At 36.3% G+C, this 27,214-nt stretch overlaps 1 protein-coding gene and 1 long non-coding RNA gene across 5 annotated transcripts in view; one reads left to right on the forward strand and one right to left on the reverse strand.

Annotated features, from left to right (window-relative positions):
• Positions 1–621: 621 nt before the first annotated feature.
• Positions 622–25,362, forward strand: LOC136034833 (uncharacterized). 2 transcript variants are annotated; one of them, XR_010619252.1, is made up of 4 exons: positions 622–667; positions 8,142–8,226; positions 22,547–22,714; positions 25,145–25,362. It is a non-coding gene; the product is annotated as an uncharacterized LOC136034833 (long non-coding RNA). The 2 variants fall into 2 exon arrangements; XR_010619253.1 differs by lacking the exon at positions 8,142–8,226 and having other exon boundaries at positions 624–667; positions 25,145–25,361.
• LOC136034831 (leucine-rich repeat protein soc-2 homolog) overlaps positions 8,356–27,214 on the reverse strand; it is a 62,385-nt gene continuing 43,526 nt past the window's right edge. For all 3 annotated transcript variants that reach the window (XM_065716280.1, XM_065716278.1, XM_065716279.1), the window contains 4 exons: positions 25,355–25,479; positions 22,437–22,594; positions 15,474–15,711; positions 8,356–11,159 (listed from right to left, as the gene is read on the reverse strand). In XM_065716280.1, coding sequence (XP_065572352.1) covers positions 11,124–11,159; positions 15,474–15,711; positions 22,437–22,594; positions 25,355–25,479 — 557 coding nt within the window. In that variant the 3' untranslated portion in view covers positions 8,356–11,123. The remainder of the gene's footprint in view (positions 11,160–15,473; positions 15,712–22,436; positions 22,595–25,354; positions 25,480–27,214) is intronic.

The following is a 27,214-nucleotide window of genomic DNA, read 5'->3' on the forward strand; positions in this document are numbered from 1 at the left end:
CTGAAAGTTGGCAGGCGTATCAGGGACCCGACCAGATTTAATTAGAAATAGTCGCTTCCCCGATTTGACCATCTGGGGGGGGGAGAGTGGAAGGACGATTAATTCGGAAAAATAGAAAATATGAGGTATTTTTAACTTACGAATGGGTTAGCGGATCTTAATGAAATTGGATATTTAGAAGGACCTCGTGTCTCAGAGCTCTTATTTTAAATCCCTACCGGATCCAATGACATTGGGGGGAGTTGGCAGGGGAAACCAGAAATCTTGGAAAACCCTTAGAGGGAAAAGATCTAATGAAACTTGGTGGGAAGAAGCTCTTGGCTCTTCCGACCTCGTCACAAGTGCCATATGAGCTCTTGGCTCTTTTTTTTAGTGTCATGATGAAATGCTGCCAAAACTTGATTCCTATGAAATTTCGTCTATATATTTTAGATTGAATAAACAAGCTATGTTAGATATAATCAAGGAGCATTAAAAAAAAAATTTACTGCAAAAGGAAATGCTCAATAGATATGTATTTGAAAATTAAGTGTCTCTTTGTAGTTTTCTATTTTTATGTTATTAGTTAAGATAGTTCGAACATTTTCTGCTTCTAACCAAGCTTTTTTCATTTTCCCAAGATTCAAACTAAAATACTGGGCATATGAGCTCTAATCTGGGAGTCTGGGTAAGTTTTTTCTTTAATCTTAACAATACAGGCATTAGTGACTTCAGATTGGTATCGTTTCAAAATATCATAATCCTTATCAAAACCTTGTCAAGTTTTTTCTTTTTTAAATCCACATTTTAAATTGCCTTTAGTCGGGAAGAAATATATAAATTTAACATAAACGCATAAAATTAAGTTGGGGGGGAGAGAACAAGCTTAAAAAAAACATGAGTGAAAGTTTAGAGAGAATATTTTTACTTGTGAGGTATAGGTCCACATGGAAAAAATTGACTAAAATGTGCGTTAATTTAAACACTTGAAGGTAGTAATTGGCTGTTAGAACATGGTCATTTAATGGCTTGCTTACCCTCCAATTGCTGGTATCTGATATGCCTATGAGGGTAATAAACATGTGTTTCCAGATCATCAGATTAATCGAAAACAATAGGTAGGTTTAATTTTTCAGGCTAACAATCGGCTATTAGACCATGGTTGTCTTTGGTGATGATGGATTTGCAACTTTTACTAGTCGATGTGCCTTTTATTGGTTTTTTTCATGGGCATTACTGCTACTAATACTACTGACAATTCACCGCAGCACCAAACCACCCGAGGCCATAGCTGATACGCTCGCTCCTCATCCATCCCAATCTGTTCAAATCCTCCCTCTTTATACCTTCCCAAGAATTTCTCATTTCTTTTAAATCTTTCTTTATGACACCCCCCAACCACAGATTACCTGCTTTCTGTTTAGCCTTAGATAGTTGGCCGAAAAGGATAATCTTCGGCAATTTTTATCCTTCATCCGCAGAATGTGCCCTCGCCATCTTATCCTTTCTCTCATTACAGCCCTAAAAAGCGGTATTGAACCATACTTTTCGTACAGCCTACTCTTTGAAATATGGTCAGTCAGCCAGGTCCCTAGAACAATCTGTAAGCAATTTATCTGGAAAATATCCAGTAAATCTTCATCCGCTTTTCGGACCGCCCATGCTTTAGAGCCATATTTGACCACCGTATCTCAAAATATTCTAAACTTTTTTTTAACTTTGAAAAAACACCCTGAGTCTTTGTTATTCTACTTTTAATATATTCACTGCTCCCATCATCTTGAATAATAATACTACCAAGATCAGTGAAGCTGTCCTAATGATCGATGTTTTCGTTACCCAACGTCACCTTTTCATCTTCACTTATTCATAGCCTTAGTGACTTAGTCTTCTTGACGTTAATTTTCAAACCTATTCTAGCACCCTGAACTTGCAAAAACCTCTAGAAGTTAATTTTGCTCCCACTTTCATCTAAGATGCTTAAATCATCAACATAATGTAATTCCAAGAGATTTTTTCCTCCCCATGATATTCCATGGTCTCCCGTTATCTTTCCTGTGCTCCTTAAGACAATGTCCCTCAAAATGAACTATATATGGAGGGAAAGAACACAACCCTACTTAACTCCTTTTTTTAATACGAAACCAGCTGCTAACTTCAGTTTCTACCTTGACTACAGCAGTGTTATTCTTGTACATAGCACTAATCGCTTTAATCTATTTGTCTGGTATACCATGCAAGGATAAGACCTTCGCTAAAGCTCTTCTATCAACAGAATCAAAAGCTTATAGAACTGAGGACCAAAGGTGTTTGATAACTCAGACTTATTAAGACTTCTCAATCAGACTTCTCAATTATTAACCCAAGATTGAAAATGTGGTCGACACATCCTCTACCCTTTCTAAAACCGCACTGTTCTTTTCTTATCACTTCTCTCAGTCAAAAAAATATAATTTTACTAAGCAGGGTCCGACCGATATTATCGGGCTGATATGAGGGTCAGTGTCATTGTCGGAAAAAGATATATCGGAATATATATCTAATGAATATAATCAATACATATCATATCTGATGAATGTAACGTTTTCACATTAATATGAGAATGATTAAATTCCAAGTCCTACTATTTGTGTTGCGAGAGCTTCACTTTGGTTTTGTCCCTTTTTTTTTTTTTCTATGCCGCCGATCTCAGCTTATTCCTGGAAACTGGTAAGGGTCTAGCCTTTGTGGTTTTTACGGAAAGTGTGGACCTCAGGCCGGATTGATGATTATGACATTACATTTTGAAAAGCTCCGCAGAACTCTTGCAGAACTCTTGGCCAAAAAGGATGGTTTTTGCTTGTCCGCGAGCGAGAGCCTACGGTGTGCGAAGTGAAGTAGAGTTATATAGCCTATGTCAGAAACGAGTATCTGAGGTTGTGCAGCCAAGCTTTCGTTTCATCAAAGCATGTTTCTGCTTTCGAGTGGAAAGCTCCGTTCTAGCAGCCAGGCCCCACTTTCAAATTGAAGATGGACTAAAATCTATAAGTGTTAAATATATGCGGCAGTTACCCGGCCCCACAGCCAATATATGTTCGTTGAGTGATAAATAGAATAACTTACAGATTCAAAAATGTGGCATTTTCCCGTCCGAAGCTGCTGCCATCTATTGTTTCTATCCATTTCTGTTCGTGATTTCAGCTGATTTTATCATTTGGTTTTTCGGACTTGGGATTGCGGTAGAGAAATGGTATCAGATGTGCCTAATAAACTTTAAAAGTTCTCTCATTGCTAATGAAATTGGAGCTTATCCTTTGCTCCTTTCTAAGTGGTGACGTTAGAAAGTTGGCCTAGGGCAAAAAAAAATCAATTTTTGAATGACAGATAGAATTTTTTTTCGACGGCAATCGATAGCTCTTGATGAGCTGATCAAAGTATATGACATCCATTTTTCGGTACAAAAATTTCTTTATGAGGTACACCAGTGTAAAAATTTCAAGGGGTTGACAACTTCAGTAGTAAGGTTCTCACTGAAACAAAATCTAAGCCGATACAAATTGTGAGACATATAGAGGACTTCTAAGCGACAGTTGGCTGTTAGGTAATAATCACCTTAGGCAATGAGAGGTTAGCAACTTTTGCCAGTTGATGTATCTAGTATTTGTTTCTAGTGTATTTGATGGTAAAACCAATTTGGTTCCAGTGGTAAGACATGTAGGGGACAGTCAACTTCAGTGATGAGGGGTTTGCAACTATGCTAGTTGGTGTATCCATTTATTTGTTTCCGGTGAACTTGATGCCTATCACGGTAGAGGGACCTATAAGTAGGAATCGGTTCATTTTGGGTGAAAAACGGCTGTTAGCTCATAATCATCTTCGGCAATGAGGGGTTTGCCACTTTCGCTAGTTGGTGTACCTATTATTTGTTTCCAGTATTTTTGATGGTTAAACCAATTTGGTTCCAGTGGTAAGACATGTAGAGGACTTGTAAGTAATAATCTTTGTTGGGCTACAATCATCTTCAGCGATGAGGGATTTACAACTTTTGCTAGTTGGTGTACCCATTTATTTGTTTCCTGTGAACTTGATGTCTATCACGGGAGGGGGACTTGTAAGTAAGAATCTGTTCACTTTGGGTTAGAAATTTGTTCAAATTGGTGCACATTGTACTCGATCTCTTTAAGTCCGACAGAATTAAGTGTTTACGCAACGAGTACAAACGATAACGTAAAACAAGGAGGTAGCTTCGTAATAATTAGTGTCACCTATGGTATTTTAATCCTGAAAAGTTACGTATAGCTTTATAATACCAACTAGATTATATAAGATATTGTTCCAAGTTTTCATCCGTCACGATGTCTACGATTGAAAAGGATAAAGTTCAACTGGCTGCAAAGTCAATTTAGTCCCTTCTTTCGATATTATTTTGAAGTTGTTGTTTTTTTAAAGCTGAGGAATAGCCTTTGGTCATGTGATAACTAATTGTGTTCTTGTTAGAACATACCGTTTTAAAAATTTCGACAGGCTGACAACTTTATCATTTAACCGATAGTGAAGAAACAAACACAAACGAGAATGTAAAACAATGAGATAGTTTCGTAATAATTTATAGAATGTCATCTATGGTATTTTGATCCTGAAAAGTTCGGGATAGCTTTATAATACCAACAGGAATATAAAGATATTATCCTGATTTTTCATCTGTCACGATATCTACGATTGAAAAGGATAATTTTCAACTGGCTGCAAAGTCAATTTAGTCCCTTCTTTCGATACTATTTTGTTGTTTTTTCAACGCTGAGGAATAGCCTTTGATCATGTGATGACCGATCGATAGTGAAGAAACAAAACCAAAGTGTTGCTCTCACAAAACTTTAGCCGGCAAAGCCGGACAAAGGTTGCCGCAACACTTCACGTTGCCCGGCCAACGTAGGTCTAGTTTAATCTGGGTTTTGACTAATGAATTTAAATAAAAATCAAACAATTCTTGTAAATGGCCTAATTTTTAGAATCCATAGTTATTGAGGCTGTTCTTTGGTGTGTCTGACCAGGGAGAAACATGTGATTATGGATATGGGCAGAGAAGGGGGGGGATTAGACTTCAGGTAAGTTTTTTTTTTCTGGAGGGGAATTTATCGGCAAATTATATCGGTACGCAGCCGATGTATCGGTATCGGAGTCCAAAAATCCATATCGGTCTTATCTATCAACAAGTGAAATGACATCATTTTTATAAAATCCAAAAAGGGCTTATGCCATATTTGCCTCTCACTCACTTGGACTATCTGTCTTTGCTTTTCCTACAATTAGCCATGGCCTGATGCCCACAACTGGGATTTTCTATTGCTAAGAGATTTGCTACCTACCAATTTGCTACCATAATTACCACACTCAGTCTTATCACCTTCCTTATACAGTGGTTTAAATAAATTTTTCCTAAAATCGCTAGGTACTTCCCCTTTTTCAAAAGTCTTATTCATAAACTTCAGTAACTTATTTCTAACCTCAGAACCACCATATTTAACAAAACTCATTTACCACACTGTCAGCAAAGGGAGCCTTATTATTTTTTATTCCTTTTAGTTCCAGAGAGTATGAATGCAAGGTGAAATTTTAAAATTAACAAAACTGATTGGACGTTAGGAATTGTCAACTTAGCCAAATAGAATGAATAAACTGATGAAAAACGTAAAAAATCTTAACTTTGGGCTACAAAGCGTTCAGAAAAAATTCTGTTTACAGTTCAGACCTTTGTGTATGATTACCACTATACCCTGTGGTCCATTCTTCTTTTTTAAATTTATCAGAAAATCAAGCAGTGATTCTAAATTTTGTCATCATACGGGAGTATAATTTGCCTAAGAAATTGTCTTGAAGAATATTTTTGGTTTTGTCTTGTTGCAAAATCAGTTGTTTGGTATACGGATTATCGATTTTTTTTCTGAAAGAGAAAATCACCGGTTGTTGGGTGGGGTGATTAAAATGAATTTCCTGCAAAAAAAACAAATGTAGTTGATAGTTGGCCCAAAATAGCACACCAGCTGTTCTCCATCGATCGGTGATGTGTTGAAATGGCCAGAAGACTTTTATATTTATTCTTGTTCAAAATACAGTAGTATCTACTCTTCTCCTTGCAACCTAGTAATTTTAGACTGCCTTTTCCCGCACCTTATTTTGTTAATTCCGTCAAATGTTTAATGAATTCCCTTGCAGAAAGATAAATATATCGTACGATTTGCCATTAAAAATTCTTTCCACACATAATAATCACTGCTGCTACTATTGAGTCCCCCTACCCCCTAGTGCATGAGTATAACCTTAAACTATGGGCGCAAGATTTCCTTGGTGTTTATTCTTTTCGTGCTTGTTTCTCATCAGTATTTGATTCATAGTTCAGAACTACACCTCCGGTACTAAGCCCTGTGGAGTGTTACTCCGCAACTGTACCTCACGGGTAATAAATGCGTATGTTCCCGTATCACATTTGCGGATGCGTTGTAAGCCAGTATTTGAAGGTCAACGGGTAATTAAAGAACTTACAAAAAAAAACTCTATATTGTATGAAGTAATCGTCAAAATCTGTTTCCCCATTATATCCTGGAAAAACATCAAGTTTGAGTTTCTTATCACTTTGGCTGTACAGCCTGGTGATGAAAGAGAAAAAAAGAAAAATCGTCAAATCGTCAAAATCTGTTTCCCCATTATATCCTGGAAAAACATCAAGTTTGAATTTCTTATCACTTTGGCTGTACAGCCTGGTGATGAAAGAGAAAAAAAGAAAACAGCGAAAGCAGCTCCACAACACAATAATAAAAATTCCGAAAGAAAGAAAATCTGCAAGTTATAGAACAAAAAAAAATAAATCTATGGAAACTTGTTACAAAAATTTGCCATTGATGGGAGCCAAAGCGACTAAGCAGGCAGCTATGATTGCTGAACCCCAACAGCCCCCTAGAAAATTCACCATTTAAGATTACACAGGTATTAGTTTCAAACCTCATAAGCCATGGTAACCTTCAAAAACATTTGACTAATGCTCAAAAGCTTCGGTAAAACAATTCCAAATTCATAATATACAACCCATTTGGGATGCAAAATGTAAGCTTGCAAATTAAAAGGCGTTCCCAATAAAGATGACATATAGTTTGTAGAGGCAAAATTTATAACAGGTGAGATATCGTACCTTCTTTAATACATTAAAAAGAAAACTCAGCTATAACATTACAGAACGGTCTTGGGAAGTCTACTCGGATAAACTATCATTCATCAACCTAATTAACTATCATTAATAACTCTCAAAAGGCTTAATAACAAATTTTGGCTCATATTTAATATAGGCGTAGAAAGAAGAACTAGGTTAAATCGTTCCACCTATAATGAACCTAAAGAGGCAAAATTTGTTAGTATTTGATGTTTCGGACAAAATCGATGTATATATGTTATATATATATATAGTTCATTCAATTTTTTTTGTAATGTGTTAATATTTGTGATTTGGTAAAATTTATCATATTTAGTTTATCTATTGTTGCTAAAAAGAGGGATATATTAACAGGATAAGCTTGTTTTGGTGTTACTCGGTTGTTTTACATTTGCTGTTTTTTTTTCATAGGCATGTATTTTGGGGGTGATACCTGACACGGGGATGCCATGGATATTCTATGGTAGCCACAACACTTGGCTGGGTGGAGAATTTAATGTGGCGAACCCCTATAGGCAAGTGTATTCTCCTGATGAACCCTTGTGTTGGGTTGTTGCCTCTGAATTATTTGTCTTTATTGTTTCCATTGTTTGGTAAATGACGACTTATACTTATTGGCGACATGACTGCCTGTCCATGGATTATTCTTTATGGTTGATTGTGTATGGCTATGCTGTTTGACCTATGTGATTGTATGGATGAGTAGGGTTAATGCCTCATTCAAGTGCTGGTCTATATTAGTCACTAATTTAGGAAAACAGTCTTCCTTTTCTCCTTCTGTCTCTTTTTTTTTTATGTGTTTGTGCTGTTGCATTGGTGATTTCTCTTTTCATGATATATATATATATATATATATATATATATATATATATATATATATATATATATATATATAAAATCGAATGTATGTGTTCTATATGCACTACTACGCCGTTCATCTGATGGTAGGAAGTTATTAAATACACTCTTTCGGTGGTTTTAGGTATAATAAACTCTACCAAAGCCATTCTTCATACTGTTTGCACTGATTGAAATTAGAGACGTGAAATCGAAGCAACACGCGGCGGGTAAGCTAGTTACTAATAAAATCACAATCCTTATTGGCAGAAAAGTTTTGAAACAGGCATTTCAATGTCTAAATGACATGGCCGTATCTTCGATAAGTATTTCCTAAGCCATTTAATTATAAGACACGGTTGCTAATAAGCTTTTATTTATATCCTGCAAACAGGATAAAAAAAGAACAAAAAAAACTAAAATCCTGACACAACATTTTTACATTTAAAAGCAATTGAGTACTTCCGGATTTACTCTATTTACGTTTCAAAAAACTAATACTTGCCAATTTGGCTCAATCAACAAAATAGTAATGTCAGTAGAATAAAAACAACTAAATATCATTCAGCATGGCAATACAGGATAAAAGATAAAAGGGACAGAAATAAACGACAAAAATATCTTGTGAACTTGTACCTACGCTGCCGCTATTAAAAACTCAACTCTAGTAGAACCAGGACCGTACCCAGTTTCTTTTTCGCTGGAGAGTGTATGCTTCACAAAAGAATTTTTTTCGAGGGAGGGGGGTAATTTTTTAAGGATGTCAATTTTTTGCATTCATTTTTAACGTCTTACGAGTCGGACACATTTCGGGGGGAAGGGGTTTAAACCCCCTAACGCCACCCTCACCCTCCTGGATACGGCCTTGAGTAGCACACATCCTATCAAGGCGAAGACTATGACGTTCTTAAAGCCAGGGAGAACCGTTCTACCAATTTGTTTGAATTTACCAAAAATATATCTTCATTCCTAAAACTTTAACCAACCATGAAAAATTTATTTTATTAGCTTTAAAAACAGGGCTGGAGAATTATGGATATTTTGAAATTTTTACTAGCATACTCTCGGGTAAAAAATGTTTTCTCAAACTTTAATTCGACTCCTATTATACTCCAAAAGTCATAAAAATCCTATCCACCAGATTTACAAAATTAAAACCTAATTTTGCGTTATTGCATTCACGCCTAAGGACTCAAATCATAAAAACAAAGAATGGGAGTTCAGTGAATAAATACAGAATTTTGATGATATAGGAAGGATCTATGCATGTACACGGGAATTTACTTTGGGGACAAAAAACGGCTATAAATATAGATATATATATATATATATATATATATATATATATATATATATATATATATATATATATATATATATATATATAAAAGAAAAAATTGGCGGAATTACAAAAACCTTGAGATTTTCATCATAGAGGAAGAGGGTGTATTCCCCCCCTACGATTTTACAAGATTGTATTCGTATGCTAGTTTCAACAGAGCTGGGTGGTCATCCTGGATTGAAAAAAACATGCCCAAAAAACCACTCTATCTAAGAAATACTAAAACTAAAAATTTTTGGCTATTGAGCGTAAGGGATTCAGTGACCCACGAGGAAGGCCATAAACAAGGCTACCTATCTAAATGGCTTGCTTAACGAGAAGAGACCAAATTAAGTCTAAGCCTTAATTACATTTTAATTACTCCAATGCTCAATCATTTACCTTTTATCATTTTGAATCTAAAACTGGAATTTAGCTGAGGTTGTCAACTACTTCTTTAAACTAAGTGGCGACCGGGTATCTTTCATTACACCCCTCCCGCGTACACGTATATACTGCACATATGACTTTCTTTCATTGGCTAGACTAATAGGCAGTACAATTCTATGGAAAGTTTGATTCAAAAAAAAGGAAAGAAAAGCCAATTACGACTTTTATGTTTAAAAATGACAGTTTAAAACAACTACCATACAATCTGTTGATCATTATAACACACACACACACACATATATATATATATATATATATATATATATATATATATATATATATATATATATATATATATATATATATATATATATATATATATATATATATTAGCAAGTAACATTCAAGCAAGAAAAACTAGCAGTAACATTCTATGCCAATTACATCCCTCGGAGTCATAATGTCCATCGAGGTCCAAATTTGGTTTCTATATATTTATTTTGCTAAATTGTAATACTTAGATTTTGGAATCTGCTTTACATTAATATTTTTTGAAATCTGAACAAAAAATAGTGTAAAACTAAGATGACAAAAACTAAGATGACCCGAACTGAAGAATGCCCCTTCCCCTGAAAAAAAATTAACAGAAGGACCACTTTCAAATTCACACCTGGTTCTTGTTGTTTGTTATTTAGCAATGCTCACAACAGAATTTTAACAGCTTTCATCTCACTGCACAAAAAAATAATATCAAAAGGTGAGAGAACATACCAGGAGTATCGAAGAAAATTAAAAAAAATCAAGACGAGTATTAAAAGGAAAAAGAAACAGATATTCTTAGCAAACAAGAAGTGGCACGCACATAATCAAAATAAGTCAGATAAAACGGAACAGTCATAATGGAACAAATGAAAACATAAAAAAGGAAACCTTTAAATTTCCTATGTAAATATAGTCCCTATTTTCAAATGACTTGAATTAGTTTTGTTGATACGATTGTCTTATTCTACTACTCTGCTTTAAGATACAATTACGTCTTTCCTTCAAGCGTTTATTTTAAAGATAACTTAAGTATATCCCCACTCTCCCCAAAATAATCCCAAATGTAACAATGCAGATACTCACAAAAAAAAAAGAAAAAAACAGTTGGTACTGTTGAAGAATATTAAAATCAAAACAAAAAGTAAAATTAATCAATGTTCTCCTCTTGTTTCCTCTTTTGTATATAATACCAACGTTCAAACATTTAACACTCACTAAAACTTGCTGCTCTTAAAAAAAAAAAACAATAAAATAAAAAAATCAAGTTGAGAGCAATGAAGAGAGCTCACTTTCCATCTCTTTGAATGTACAGTTTTTGAACAAAACAGAATCACTTTCAACTGAGTTTTGGTTAGCAAGATCTCTGATAAAGCTTCACATGGAACGGTAGGGCCCCTGCATCTTCAAATACTGAAAACAAGAGAGAAAATTAGAATGAATACTAAAAATCTATACACTAGCATGAGGGCATGTTGGAAAAATTGTATTCCTCCCCCCAAAAAATGACAACAAGAAATAACCCCGTAAATCGAACTTCTTTCCAGACGCGTAAAATAGTCTAATATTGATTTTTATTCAACAAATGCAACTTTTAAACCAGAAAAAAAAATGTATATTCTTAAAATGTGTTACTTCGACCCTGCAGTAGTGTCATCTGATTGATGGTCTGCTTGACAGCACAGGACCCAGGGATCGATCCTCATTGGGCTAAGGTTGGACTAAAAGCTTATTATTTACTCCAGAAAAAAACAACTCCAAAACTGAAACGTCAATTCGACGCCTTATACGTTGGCAATAGCTCTGAAATATTTTGTTTTATGTATTGTGTTTATGGACAATAAAAAAACAAATCAAGAGTGGGGCTCGAAACCACGACCCTGAGATTAAGTTTCCTACCCATCACTCACTGTAACCACAAAACCGACAGTGTTGTTGATTTGATTTTCCACCTTTGATTTGTCTATATATAAACATAAACAGTTTTCAAAATTCAAATATAGCGTCAAAGCAATAACTACTGGACTATTTCGAGGTACTTGTGTATTTTACACCAATCACTCAAGTGTTTCATTTAATTAGAACCTGCTCCTTTGACGCTTAATCCTAATGAAATATCACAAAATATGATGAAAATATAATTATTTTAGAAACAAATTTGGGCTATGTATTTGCACATTATTTATGGGTGGGGATAAAATATAGTGGGTTTGCATGCAAAATGTAAAAAAGTACAATTATTCTGCATATTATAAAGTAAGAATGATTTTACCCCCCCCCCCCCAATGTGCAAATATATAGCCCAAATTATATATTTCCCATCTATTCTGTCACTTGTCTTTGTCTTGTTCAACGCTAAGCTGAAAGAAACTAACGAAGAAACCGGCTTGTTCTCGAGTTTTAGATAGCGTAAACTTGAGTGAATGGCGTATAATACACAAGTACCAATTTGGAATAGAGATAGAAACATTAGACGAGTCACATTGCTTTTGATTACAATAGCGCTATAATTTTGTCAAGTTAACAAAATTATCTGTTCTTGTTAAGAGTAGAAAATCTTACATCTCACAAATATTTCGTCACAGAATTATGTAGAATTTTAAAATTCCAATGAAAAAGTATTTTATTACAAACTTTTATTCAACGATTTTGGCAAAAAATCTCTCTTAGTAAGCAATACAAAAACACACGATATGAATCAAAGCAAAGATAAATGAAAATAATTGGACTGTGGCATGTACTCTTGTTGTGACCGATTATACTTGTTTCTTCAAAACTGCAATTGCGTAGTGAAACAAAGGAATTTTTGTACTAAGTTCTCTCCAACACTATGAAATGCACTGTATGTTGCATTATGAAACGACTGAACTGTTCAGAAAACTTTTTTTTTTCTGAAGGAAATATGTTTATTACGGACGGGCTATAAATGGTATATAGCCTAAAACTGCAAGAAATAAATCTAGATTTTTATTTGCAGTGGTACAGACAAGACACTGTCTCTTATAGTTCTTTACTTTTACAACTATTACTATTTGGAAAGAAGGAAGGAGGGAAGGAAAGAAGGAAGGAAGGAAGAAAAGGGCAAAGGATATAGCGCTATACTTTATAGTCCGTTCAAACTGGCGGTGCCCATCTCCGTTTCATGGTGCTTCCACTAGAAAGTGGAATGACAGGGGGGAAGTCATCCTATGCTTTCGCACACCCTTCCTGTTTAACTTTCCCGATTTTTCAAGGTACCCATTTAGAACAGCTCAGCTGTGGTTGAGCTTAAGGTTACACCCTTGATCCGTATCCTAAACTGGGTAATCAGCAAGGTCAGGACTCAAACCACATGCCTAAGGACATAGGATTGCAAGTGCAGCACGCTAACCACTCGGGTACGATAGTTCTAACTACTCTTATTACCGCTACTATTACTAGCAACTCTTAACATCACCAAGTCATCTGAGGCTAACGGACCTGCACAAGCAGTCACAAATCTGCTCAAAGCTTCACTTTTTAGCCCTCCCGTGCAGTTAAAATGGAAATCCTCTCTCCTAACCTACTACCATCCAATTCGGGGACAACCTAATTATGTTTGGCCCCACATGACAGCACAATCTTTGGCAACCTGTCATCCTACATCCGTAATGTGGGACACCAATCTTACAAACAAGTGGTATAAAACAATACAAAAAAGCGAAATAAACTCATTTAACATTTTTCATCTCTATAAACAAAAGAACTGGCCGCCGTTTACCCCCCCCCCCCCCCGTGGAAAACAAGGTTTTCCAAATTTCAAAATTTTATTTGAGTTTCGTTTTTATTACCCATAGGGAGAAGGGATTTTGGTACTTGTGTATTATATACCACTCACCCAAGTTTACGCTGAGTAAAACTCGAGAACAAACCGGTTTCTTCGTTAGTTTCTTTCAGCTTAGCGTGAGACAAGACAAGACAGAGACAGGGGGGGGTAAAGTATTTGGACAGTTTGAAGTCAAAAAATAATTCTTCCTTCATAATATGCAGAATAATTGTACCTAACACAATTTTCATGCTGACCTCCTAATGTGCACTACCCCCTCCGAATGTGCAAATATATAGCCCAAATTTGTTTCTAAAGTAACCAAAAAACTAGCGAAGAAACCGGTTTGTTCTCGAGCTTTAAACAGTGTAAACTTGAGTGAATGGGAAAAAATACACATGTACCGGAATTTTTCATGGAAAGAGACAGAGCCGGATTTCTCGGTATTATTTAAGAACGATCAGAAATCAAATTAAAAATAAACAAGTTTTTTCAAATGAAAGTAAGGAGCAACATCAAAACTTGAATGAACAGAAATCATTACGTATATGAAAGAAATTGCTCCTTCCACAAGACCTTGTTCTTTTTGAACAAAGTTTTGACTTTTTGTCCTAATTCTTCAAGAACGGTTCCTGAAACACAATGGCCATTTAATTAGAATACTAATCTGTTTTAAAATTCTAGAAAAAAATTTTATCGCAAAGAGCGAGGTCTTGAGGAGGAGGGAACTCCTTTCATATACATAATAATTTCTGTTCGTTTTAAGGTTTGATGTTGCTCCTTACTTTCAGTTGAAAAACTTGTTTTTTTATATTTCATTACTTTAGATAGTATTTATTAATGGGAAACATACGGAATAAGTTTTTTTTTTAAAGAAAAGTAAAGAGCCTCATTAAACCAAAAAAGAGCAGAAATAAAGTCAAAAAATCTTCAAAGTAAAACCATGGATTCTAATTGAAAAAACAACTCAAAGATATAGAATATTTGTTTCTATGAAAAAGACCATGTCAATAAAAAAGGAACATAAATTAATTAAAAAAACTTTTTCCGCAAAATAAGTTTGTCAAAGAAAAGTAAAGAGCCTCATTAAGTCAAAAATTCAAATTCGAACCGATCCAAACTCAAAACGAGCAAAAATTAGCACAAGTAGGGATGACAATCCCCACACCTTCTCAAGATCAGAACATAATTTGTACTTTGCTAAAAACAAAATATTTTTAAATGTTTTCATTTTTTTTACTTTCATAAACAAAGAAGCATTAAGACTATAAGAATAAATATCAAAACATGTATATTAAACTGACAAGACGCGGCTATTGTTTTTTTTTTAGTAAAGTGTAATTTATGTTCTGATCTTGAGAAGACATGGGTGTTGTCAGCCATACTCCTTTTAATTTTTGCACGTTTTGAGTTTGACTAGATTATCTATTGTAATTTCTGTTCGTTTTGGGTTTCATTTATTTATTAATGGTAATTTGTGGTAGTTTTACACTTGGAATATAAGAAAAACAAACTCGTAGAATTTGACAACATGTCCGTTAAAACTTAAACAATAAGAACTTGTTGGTTCCTAAAGCCGACTATCTTCTTAAACTTGTTGATACAATGTTTTAGCTTAATTTTGATGATTGTTCACCTACATTTTTTTCTTCTTCATTTAAATTCCTCTAGTTTTCCGTTTCTTAGCACTTTTCAACGAAACTAAAAAAAATCAAATCAATAAAATTTTCAAATTTGGAAAACCTTTTTTCCACGGGGGGGGGGGGGGGAAGGTGGTGGGTAAACACCTAGATCCAACATAAATACCCTTTGAGTTGCTATAGTCCACTCGTTTCCCAGCATTCCTGGAAGAGGAGTTGGGCCATTTTGTTTGCACAATACATCACGCTCTGGCGGAAAAGTCATGCCGAAGGATTTGGAAAAATAAAGAGAAAAACTGTTACCTGAATAACCAAGGATGGTCCTCCATTGACAATTTCCGCAGGTATTTGAGATAGCGGACAATTCTCAATGCTCATAATTTGCAAGCTGCTACAAAGCGCCAACTCAAATGGTAAACTGTGCAAATTTGGATTGTCATTCAGATAAAGCGATTCCAATTTCTCCAAATGACCAATTTCGTCAGGCAAAAATGTCAAATTATTTTCTCCAGCACTCAAATATGTCAAATTGCAAAGATGTCTAAAAAACAGAAATAAAACATGAAAGAAACAAAAAACAAAACCCACACACACATTACAAGATCTTGTTTAAATATAAAGACAAAAACTGTCAAGTTGTGTGCAAGATTTACCGGTAAGTTTCGAAACTTACTCTTACCGAATAAGTTACCGGTAACTTTGGTAAGTTACCGCTTAAGTGGCAAGTTTCAAATACTCATGAATTTAAAAGAAAAAATATTCTCTCTTCTCTGACAGATTGATAAAAAAAAGATTATTCTTGCATACCTTGAAACCTTTCCTTTTAAGAAATGAATTATGGGCTCTATGAATCAAAGCAGAATTACTACCGCGTCCGGGGAAACCGACGAACCTAGCGATTTTAAGATGATGATGATGATGGCGAATGGAAGTAATATTGAACATACTACCGCGTACGGGGAAGCCGACGAACATGCTACCGCGTACGGGGAAGCCGACGATCATAATAGGCCTATGACGACCCCCGGACGGGATGAGGATACCCTGCGACTCATCTCCACTAAAACTGTACTCAACATAGGAACACTCAACACCCGGACTTTAGCCAAACCAGGAAAAATGGATCTACTACTGAGAGAACTAAACCGATAAAAGTGGGACTTAGTCGGGCTATCTGAGACACACCTCCCCCAAACCGGTGAAGAAACTATCTCTGGAACCTCCCTCCTACTCTCGGGACGCACCGATGGCACTCACAGACAGAGTGTTGGATTCATCCTCTCACCAACTACAAAAAGGCGCTGATCTCCTTCACGCCCGTATCAGAAAGGATAGCAACCATTAGAATAAAGGGATCCGTGTCAAACTTTACCATCATCCAGGTATATACTCCTGACTCTGCTCGTAGCGATGAAGGATATGAAGAGTTCTACTTTCAACTTCAAAGTGTCACGGACCAAACACCAAAGAAAGATATGCTCATCGTCATGGGCGACTTCAACGCTATCACGGGCAACAATCAGATTGATCAGAGAGATGTAATGGGACCGCACGGCCATGGCCGACTGAACCGAAGAGGTGAAAGGCTAATTAGTTTCTGTAGAGAAAACGACCTGTATATAACTAACACCGCCTTTAAACACAGACACCGTCGTAAGGTCACCTGGAGATCCCCCGACGGAGTAACTGAAAACATGATAGACTATGTGCTGATATCTAAACGCTGGAAGTCCTCAATAATGGATACTGTATCCTTTCCTGATGCAGACTTTGATTTGGATCACTCACTCCTGATGTCCAAACTCAAGCTAAGACTGAAACGACTCCCTAAGACGACAAGAATCCCTAGATTCCGGACAGAGCTGCTTCGCGACCCCATAAAAAAAAGGCGCCTATACGACCAGCCTATCGTCAAAATTCCGAGCTATCCTAGAGAACTTCACTTCCCTCACTACCGTCGAAGAGATTGATCAACTGGCTGAGCATGCAACTTCTGCAGTTTTGGAGACAGCAAATGATGTCCTCGGGAGGAAAACGAAAGACGAAAAGCCGTGGATTACTGAAGAAATAATCCAACTATGTAACCAAAAGCGTCTCTGCAACAACAAAGCTGACCCATGCAGCCGAGACACCTATAAATATCTAAAAAGGAGAATCGAACGGGAAGTCCGAAAGGCCTTGCGTAACCATATTACCGAGAAATGCAAGGAATGCGAAACTCAGTTTAGGAACGGAAACAGTCAAAAACTCTTCAAAACAGTTCGTGAACTGTCTAGCAGGAAAGATCCCATCTCCACAGCAATCCTAGACAAACAAAATAATCCCATCAACGACGTAAAAATGAAACTCGAACGATAGAAGGAATATTTTGAAGATAAATTAAATCCGCAGATCATTGCCGATCCCAGCATCCTAAACTCCTTCCCCATTAATGATCGAGAACCTCCATCACCACTCTTAAAGTCAGAAACTGAGCCAGCGATAAGATCCCTGAAACGAGGGAAGGCCCCAGGACCGGACGGTATCACTGCTGAACTAATTAACATTGACTCAGAGGACATCGTCGAATTGTACCACAAAGTTGTGTCAGCCACATGGTCAACGGGCCACGTCCCACAGCTATGGTGTAAGGCAGCAGTGGTCCCAATCCACAAAAAAGGCTCAAGAGGAGAGTGTGAGAACTACCGCCCGATCAGCTTGACCAGTCATCAAACCAGAATACTGACCAAAATTCTCCTACGTAGAATCCAAGCAATTACAGCCTCCGTTCTGGGTGAATACCAAGCTGGCTTCCGACCTGGACGATCGACCATTGACCAAATCTTCACCGTTCGTCAGCTCATGGAACGCTTTGTCGAGTTCAACCGAGACCTATATCATCTCTTTATTGACTTTCGGCAATCCTTCGATTCAATCTGGAGGAAAGGTCTGTGGCACATCCTAAGACATTACGGTATTCCCGACCAAATCGTCACGATTATTGAGAATATATACAGCCAATCCAGAAGCCAGATACTCACCACTGATGGACTCTCTGATGAATTCTCAACATCCTCGGGAGTTTTACAAGGATGTATTCTGTCGCCCCACCTGTTCAACCTGTTTCTTCACGCCATACTGTCACTGATACCAGACGAACATGGAGCCAAAATAGGTGGAGTCCTAGTCAACAAGCTCGCCTATGCTGACGACATCGACCAGCTCTCTACAACGGCCGCTGATCTCCAAAGACAAGCAGACTGTCTCAACGAAGCCAAATAACCTTTTGGCATGCAAATTAACGCCAAAAAAACGAAAGTTATGGTCACGTCACGCCAAAAACAAGCAGCTACTCCTTTCATAATGATTGACGGCAAGCCAGTTGAAACAGTTGACCAATTCGTCTACCTGGGCAGTCTCCTCACAGCGGACAATTGTCATACCTCCGACATCAAACGCCGCCTAGCTCTTGCTAGCTCCAGTTTTAAAATGCTCACAAATATCAGGAAATGCCGAAACCTGTCGAACCAGCTGAAAGTTCAACTTTTCAACAGCCTGATTGTGCCAATTGCTATATATGGGTGTGAGACCTGGACCCTGAAGATCGAAAATGAGCGCAACCTTCTTGCATTCGAGATGAGATGTCTCCGTCACATCGCAAGAATCACCTACACTGAACATGTGACAAATGAGGAGGTGCAAAGACGGCTGAAGTCCCCCGACACAATCCTAAATAAAATCAAACGACAACAACTGCGATGGCTTGGGCATGTTAAGAGAATGGACCACGACCATCTACCGAAAATCTCCCTCGAAGGAACCATAGACGGATCTCGACCACTAGGAAGACCTCGCAAGAGGTGGATTGAAAACTTTGACCGAAAGCACATCGTAGAGTTGACTCGAACTGCACACGATAGAACAACGTACCGAGCCCTAGTTCATGCCCTGTCAAAAGAAGTGACCCCAAAACGTCCCGCGAGGATGGACGGGACTTAAAAAAAAAAAAAAATTCTTGCATCATTTTATTTGTTTATTTTCTATTTCGTTTACATGGAGGAGAAATAATAAAAATTTGCTCTTTAGGCTTCAGATAATTCTTTATAAGAAAAAAGCTAGGGCTGCTTCTCCTCCTCCTCCTCCTCTGGTGCATCTTCAAACGCTAGGTCTCGCAAAACAACTTCCGCCAGACCATCTCCACTATCATGTGGCAGTGAACTATTGATAGAAAGACATGATGGGTGCGTGAACATCCCTTCCGACCTTTCGCATCAATTTCCAGGCATTTCTGAAGCTGCACGGCGATGCTCATTTTTTGCTATTGAGTGACTGACAGACCATTAGAATTTTCTTCGCTGTTTCATGCTTGATGTGGTTTCTAGGGTGGGTCTGCACTAGTTTGCAACCTAACCAGATTGTGTCGCAGGGGGCTATGTTAACACAATTGTTGAGATTCTTACAACCACATCCATAAGCGCCAACTTCGCGAAAAAAAAGGAAAAAAAGCCCATCAACAAGCTGCCGATTCGCCAGCTTTTGCAGTTTCAAAGTACAATGACTTGGAAAATGAGCCACTTTCTGAGATGTAGCTACAGAGTTCTGTATTCAAGACCCCGACAAAGTCAGCTTCAGATCTTTTGTTAAATAAATCATCATCCTTCCGAAAATTGTAGGAAAATTTAGCAAGCTTATTGATTCAACTTGCAGCATCCGTAAACTCATTCTGTGTCAGTGAGTTTGCATCAAAAAGCGGATCAAGTAAAGTAGCAGCAGCAAGGGCGGGATCATGTGCAAATATGCTCCTATATTCTAGGTACTTGTGGATTTGCCTTTGAGACTGGCAAAAACGGTACAGACTCCTGGAAATACCGCTGTAGCAAATTGAAGTACGGAAAGACACACGAAGCAAGAGCTTCCTCTCCTTCAGAAAAGTGGCTGCCAAGTGAAATTGGCTTCAATAATTTCAGACACGCTGTTAATTGATCCAGTTTCACATCATGGAAAAGCACTTTTCTGATATTCTGAATACCTTCATTTATATCACATCTTCTATCGATTAACATAAACCGTAAATGTTCCAACGACTCTTTCATGAAGGGCATAGATCGGTAGATAGATCCCCAAGATAAAAGAGTTCAAAAAGAGAATAAAGAGTTCAAAAAGAGTTCAAAGGGAGTTTTGATAGGTATTTCTGGGCTGATAGTTTTGCCAAGAAATGCAGTCTGCTTTTCAACGAGTCTGCTTGCAACGAGGTTACAAGTGTGATTTACAAGAGGTTACACTAGGATTATCAAGGCAAATGGCGTCAATCCTTATCATTGCATTCCTGTCTCCAGTCATAGCAGGGCACCAAACTTCAGCAACTCGTTCCAGTTCATCAGCTACAAACTGTGCTGTGTGCTGCTTGTCGCCAGTTTCTACTGATTTAAGGAAGAGAGCTTTGTCAGTGACAAGGACATAGTTAACAATGGGTTGCCGTCTAATATTTGTCCATCCATTGGAACAAAGAGTTTTGGCTGTTTTGCAGTTCTGAATTTCCAGTTTAATGTCAAGCGTGCTTTCAGCAAAGCATTCATTCAGGTATTTGATTCGCACTTTGTGATCCGAAATTTCCTTCATAGCTGGATTTGTAGCTGTTTTCGCCTCTATATAATATTCATTTTTGACCACAGCGAATGGTATATTGCATAAATAAAATTCACGAGCCCAAGCTTTGTCGCATGCTTCTTGTTGTTCTATGGTCACTTTTAGGATACACGTAAATTTTGGTTGCTGCGCCACTTTGGTTCCATAAAGAAGAGGGGTTGGGGACTTGAACGAACACGGGGAGTCGGAACAGAAGACCCAGAAGTACTGGGAAACGATGATGTTCCATGCAAAGCGTTTGAAAGTACTGGAACTTGATTAGAGCCACCTTTATCAGAACTGTTGGAATCAGTGCATCTTCAGATTCTACACCACTGCCTCTTTCACATGACTTCTTCTTCATGCGCTTTTTTGTTTCAGCAGTGAATTTCTTATGGGTGGATGATTTCTGTATATCATAATATTCACGGATGTCAATTGGTGCCTTTTCACAGAGCACAAGGTAATGCTTTTGGCGACAAGTATTTTTGACCAATGAACAACAACAATACTTGCAGAAAGCTATGGTAACATGATTACCATTAACAATGATATCTTTATATAGCCCCTCTTTGTTGACAGGGTCTTGCTTTCGGGCCATTTCTTTGGCTACCAATGACAAGGTGTAAAAAGATGGCAATCAGTTTAATTTATATCCAATGGCATATCCGGTTTAAGGTCAGAATTTATGACAGAACATCTAAGCTGAATTAGAAGCAATCATGAAATTTTTTGATGTGTAAATCGTACAAATACTTCGTATACTTTTACATTAACAATCATGTAGGTCCAGTAGGGATCATTCAAAATCGACACCTTAAACCTTTGACCTAGTTTCAAATAAAAAAATTAAAAAAGCAAAAATGAAAACTTTTCTAGGCTACCTTGCACCGAGTAGAATAAAAGCTGGTAAAAATAACAGTTTAATAAATCAAATGTGAGTTTTTGTTTTACCCGAAACTAACGAATGCAATAAATCATGAATAGTATTTGATAAACATGTGCATTGATGGACGTATAGAGAGCATGGAAAACAACTAAAACATTGAGGCAGACTCGGTTAAGATTGTAAAATAAGATAAAAAGTCAAAACATTGGCAAAAGCCAACACAAGTATCCATTTGAAAACCAAAATTGCAACGAAAAGATTCAATCTAATTTTGTGGAAACCTCCCTATAACGACAATTCATCCAGAAATAATTAAAAATCCAGTGGAATAAGGCAATAGTAGATATAGGTGGAGGGGGGTGCGATGTTTACCAGACCAAAAATTTTGACTTGGGAATGCAAGGATAGTCTATCAATAAAAAATAAATTTTGACAACCTGAAAAAGCTCATAACAAAATCCACTTCAGAGCATTTGAAACAGCCGAACAGAGAAGCGGGCTCGAGTAGAAACCAGCAACTAACTGGATTTTGAACTATTCTTCATTGTTTGCTGAATGGACTTGGTTGACTTGGCTTCTGAAGGGGTATTGAAAAACGACTTTAAAATATGCTTAAACAGGCTTGAAAGAGGATTGGTGGGCATAATACTTCTGAAATAGTTTTTAAACTATGGATCCAAATTTTAATGAGCTGTAATATGTTCTATATAAGATTTTTCACAAGAAGTTTGGAAAGCTTAAAAAAATAGATTCATTAATAGAGAAAAACTCACCCAACGGCTCTAGGTAAGCTAGTCAACTGATTTGACTGCATAACAAGTTTCTGAAGTTCCCGTAGATATCCAATTTCGTTTGGTAAGGTGTCTAATTTATTCTCTTCCAGATCCAAGACACGTAGTTTTCGCAGGTTTCCTATGCTGGCTGGTATTCTCTGCAGAAGAGGAAAAATGAGCAATTCAAGAGAAATCATTAGTCAATAAGACAATAAAATAAATGTTATCAAATCAGAGGGGAACGGAAAGACCAGGGAGGAGAACCAGAATGGAAACAGGTAGAATAGAAAATATTTCATAATTTATCTAGAAATCATTACAAAAAGTAGAGCAAAGAAATGTGATGAAAAAAGAAAGGAAAACAAAAAACTAACTGAAAACATGGGATTTAGACCATGAAATGGCTCAAACTTCCAACAACAGATTCAGAGAGTATGTCGTTAAGCAAGAAAAAAAGTCTACCGTTACATTTTGAGCACTAAAATTTAGGACATTTTTTCTGTTCTCATTCTACAGTGACAAGCACAGTAAAAATTCCAAATACCGAAAAAATACTGCACAGAGCGCATGGACATATTTTTGAAAAAAATAAAATGCATAAAGTACAAAAGAAACTACATAAAAGTACAGCTTTGCTAACGCTGTTTGGTCATAGCTACTCTTACTAGCAACTATTTTTCTGTATCCTATTTGGAGTTTAAATTTTGCGTCAGAAACATAATTAACTAGTGGCCAGGAATAAATTTTTACTTTTTTAACATTCAGGAAATTTGCTAGTTTTTAAGTCACTCCCAATTTAGCTCATCCCTTTCCCCCTTCATCCCTTTCCAATTCCCGGACATAGCCCTAGTCTATTACATACACAAGTCTGTGATTTTTTTCAAATTGGTATTATTCGGCATTATGAACTCATTGTTGATAAAATAAAATAAAAATAAAGAGCAGCAGAAATTGCAAAAAAAAAAAATGTATATAGCCAAGGGATTTGGACTTTTAGGTTTTGGGAAGGGGACACTAAAAAAAATGGCATTGGAGCACCTATTATTTTTGGATGTGTTGAATGAGGAATTGAATCGTAGTACTGATTGAATGTTATTGTTGGTACTTTGGAAAATCAATCTTGCACCAAGACTCAACTGCTAATACCAGTTTGAGAAAAGTTAATACTAACCAACTAAAGATTGATTCCTTGATCCAAAGACTCATAGGACTTTAATTTTAGTCTATTTTGGAGACTGTTTATCTGTGAGACTTGAAAAAATAAAAAATAAAACAGTGATAAAATTGGTAAAAACTAACTTGGCTTAGTAAATGTGTGGTTAGTTTGATATTTAAAAGGAAAAGAAGGTTATGCAACATTAAAACGTAATATTTTATGGTTTGTTAAGTAAAGTACTGCCTATACGATATAACTGCAACTAAATGATAAAAAAAAAACTTCACACTAGGACCACTAAACAAATAGAGGGGAGGGATAGGTCTTAAGTATGACAAACAAATCAATAAGATGAAAAGTAATTGAAAGCAAAGAACATTTTGAAGGGAAAGAAATATAGACAAGGACAGAGTCCTATAGTGTTCTGTTCGTAGTTAATGTACATTGAGTTTTAGTCTACTTATCGAATATAGAGTGCTTTGCTGCGATGGTGTGTGTGTGTGTTTTTTTTGTTTTTTTTTGCATTTCTTTACTGTTAAAAATTTCCCTTTTTTCATATTTTAATTCAGTTTATTTTGTCCCTAAACATGTATTCTATGTTAAAGTGGGTGCATTGATTTACAAGCAGAAGATTCTGGTTATTTTCAAATGTTCATTTGTTTAACTCTCACAGACAGCAAACTCATAGACTCTTATCACATTCATTTCATTCTATTAATGACAATTAATACATCCCAAATTACAACAACGTCTTAGGGAATCAAGAAAGGAAAAATCCCTATAACGTCACACGTATACCCTTGAAGACGCTAGTGTCGACAACAAACCTTCGATGTCATCTAGGATTGAGTGTTTCTAAGCTTTTTTTTTGCGTGTAATTGTTACCGTGAATGTTCGATATTTGTGAATGTCCACATTCACCAGTGAATATTCGACACAATTTTTTTCTCCATAGATTTATTCAGCCTTGCCAGTCAACTTTTTCAATTTAATGCAAGGTTTGATGATGACAGGTTAGATTAGACTAGGTTTGGATTTAACCCATTTCTGATATTTCTAACCAAACTTCATCTAATCTAACCTAACCCAACATAATCGAACCTAATTTAAGTCAAACTTTTACCATCATAGCTTGTATAAGACAGAACAAGGTGACTCGCAAAGCTAATTGAATCCTAACGGAGAAAAAGGAATTTCGGACATCCACCGGTGAATGTCCACATTCAGCAGAATTGAGACATATTTGGTAACATAATATCAAGAAAAAATAATTTAATTGGTGTATTTGGTAGAAGTAGTATAGTAATAAGCGTAAAATCTCAGTTCCTGGCGGAAAAAATGATTACCAAGCTTCAAAAATTCCGAGAAACCAACGATAGATGGTGTTGATAGTTTTTTGCCAAGGTCCAGTTTTCGCTCTTATAAATTATCCTTACTCTTTGGGCATTAGTAATCGATTTGAAAGCATAAAATACGTACCTTTGACGATATTTAAACATCATTTAAACAATATTAATTATACAGTGATAACTATTATACTTTTCGATTTTAGGAAGATCCCAGGACTTAAAATCTGTCCATACCACCTGGCCTATCGCACCCGTCGAGACATCGAACATCGAAGACAGCACATCGAAGAGCTTTTTAGAATCAGAATATTCATGAACTAAGAGCTTTCCAGGCACTAGGATTCCACTCATTTTCTTTTTACGAGTGTTATGATCACGGCAATGTCTGCATTAAAATGATTTAAAAACATTACCTTGAGACTGTTGTTTGATAATACAAGCACCTCCAGTGATTGGAGAAGAGAAATGTCATCGGGTACTTTGGTTAGCTGATTAGTACCCAAGTTCAACTCTACCATAGACGTCCAGGTACCAATATCTGAAAAATTATGCATAGAATATATCTACATAAATACAAGCTTTTCGGAAATAAAACAACTAAATAAAAACTCTTTGAGCGATTTACAATATTCCGACATAATTATAAATACAATTCACATTATATCTGGTTGTGCGACTTTACTTTGAAGACTATACTTCCAATACCAATAATTGAAACAATAATTAAAGAATTTCGGTTAAACGTCTGACAGAATTTAGAGACTTGAAAATAATGTTGGCTTTAGACCGTAACCATCTTTGTAGATGACGAGATTGGAACTTTTCCTAGTTGATGTCCCTATTATTTGGTTCCTGATATATATTTTAGGCTAAGGCAGTCTGTCTACATTTCGTTTCATATAAATTTGACGGCAAGTAAACTGTTTCCATGAGATTATGTAGCAATTATAAATAAAAGCGTACCATTAAATAAAATAAAATAATTACCAATAATAATAAAAATTAATTACCAGGTAATAAAAATCATTACTAATAATTAAAAATAATCGAAAACTCACTTTGTTCTACAAAGTCGCACGTCTTAAGATGCAGCCTCCTAATGACCCCTCTAATACAGTTAAAATGCAGTGTTTTAGGATATATTGAGTTATATTTTTAGCCATATATCATTGATCAAAATGTTTTTTTTTTCTTCTTTTCTTTCTATTTTCTTTCACTTTGGCAGAATAAAACATGAGAAAAGAATCAAGATGCAAAAAATGTGCTATACTAGCCGAATAATTCATTAGTTTAGGAGTATTACGACCTACGTCGTCACATGCACCCCCACCTAAGCCTACAATCTTTTTTTTTTTTTTGTGGGAAGACAGAACGGGTAGACACATTTCCTGAGACTAAAACCGCGGAGGCTTTACGGGAAGTAAAAGAAATTTGAATAAAAAAGGATTATAAACAGAGGAGAAGAAAAGCAAATTTAAAATTTACCGAGAGAGAGAGTGAAAGATAGTGAGACAGAAAGAGAGAGAGAGAGTGTGTGAGAGAGAAAGAGAGAGAGGGAGAAAGAGAGAGAGAGAGAGAGAGAGAGAGAGAGAGAGAGAGAGAGAGAGAGTGAAAGATAGTGAGACAGAAAGAGAGAGAGAGAGTGTGAGAGAGAGAAAGAGAGAGAGGGAGAAAGAGAGAGCAAAAATTCGCGTTTTCCCTCAAAATGCAGTAAAATGAAGATATACAGCATTACGACTGAAATTCAGATCTTTTATATAGACAGAGTCAAAATTTTCCAGCTACAAATCGCTAATGACACAAAAATAGGCTTCTCTTGTTTTCACATTTTTGTAAATTTTTTCGGTAACCGTCTGCCATATGGCACAAGAAACTGCAAAGATAACTAATTCTTTCTTCTAGACTAATGAGCATTCACTACGACCGTCTTTCAAAGGAAGTTTACATAGCATTATTAGCGCGGACGATCTATAAGAGAACTTACTTGTATGTTAAACTCCCTACTACTCGAGTTGTTCGTTCATTGACGCACGATAGAACCGTATTTTCTTCGGCAGTTTCTTTCAGCTTAGCATGAAAGAAGACAAAGTGAAACAAATACTTTGGTATATTTGATTAGGTTTGAGCGTCAGAAAAACATATTAGAAGAATATTAGGTAGGGGGTATATCATACAAGAACCTAAGAAACTCTATGAAGTGAGACTATAGGCAAAAGGCAGAAAAGGAAATTGAATATTTTAAAATAAATATGCAGTGTGAAGAGTCCAATCTT

The sequence above is a fragment of the Artemia franciscana genome, chromosome 13 (genome assembly GCF_032884065.1).
Source record: "Artemia franciscana chromosome 13, ASM3288406v1, whole genome shotgun sequence".
Lineage (NCBI taxonomy): Eukaryota > Metazoa > Arthropoda > Branchiopoda > Anostraca > Artemiidae > Artemia > Artemia franciscana.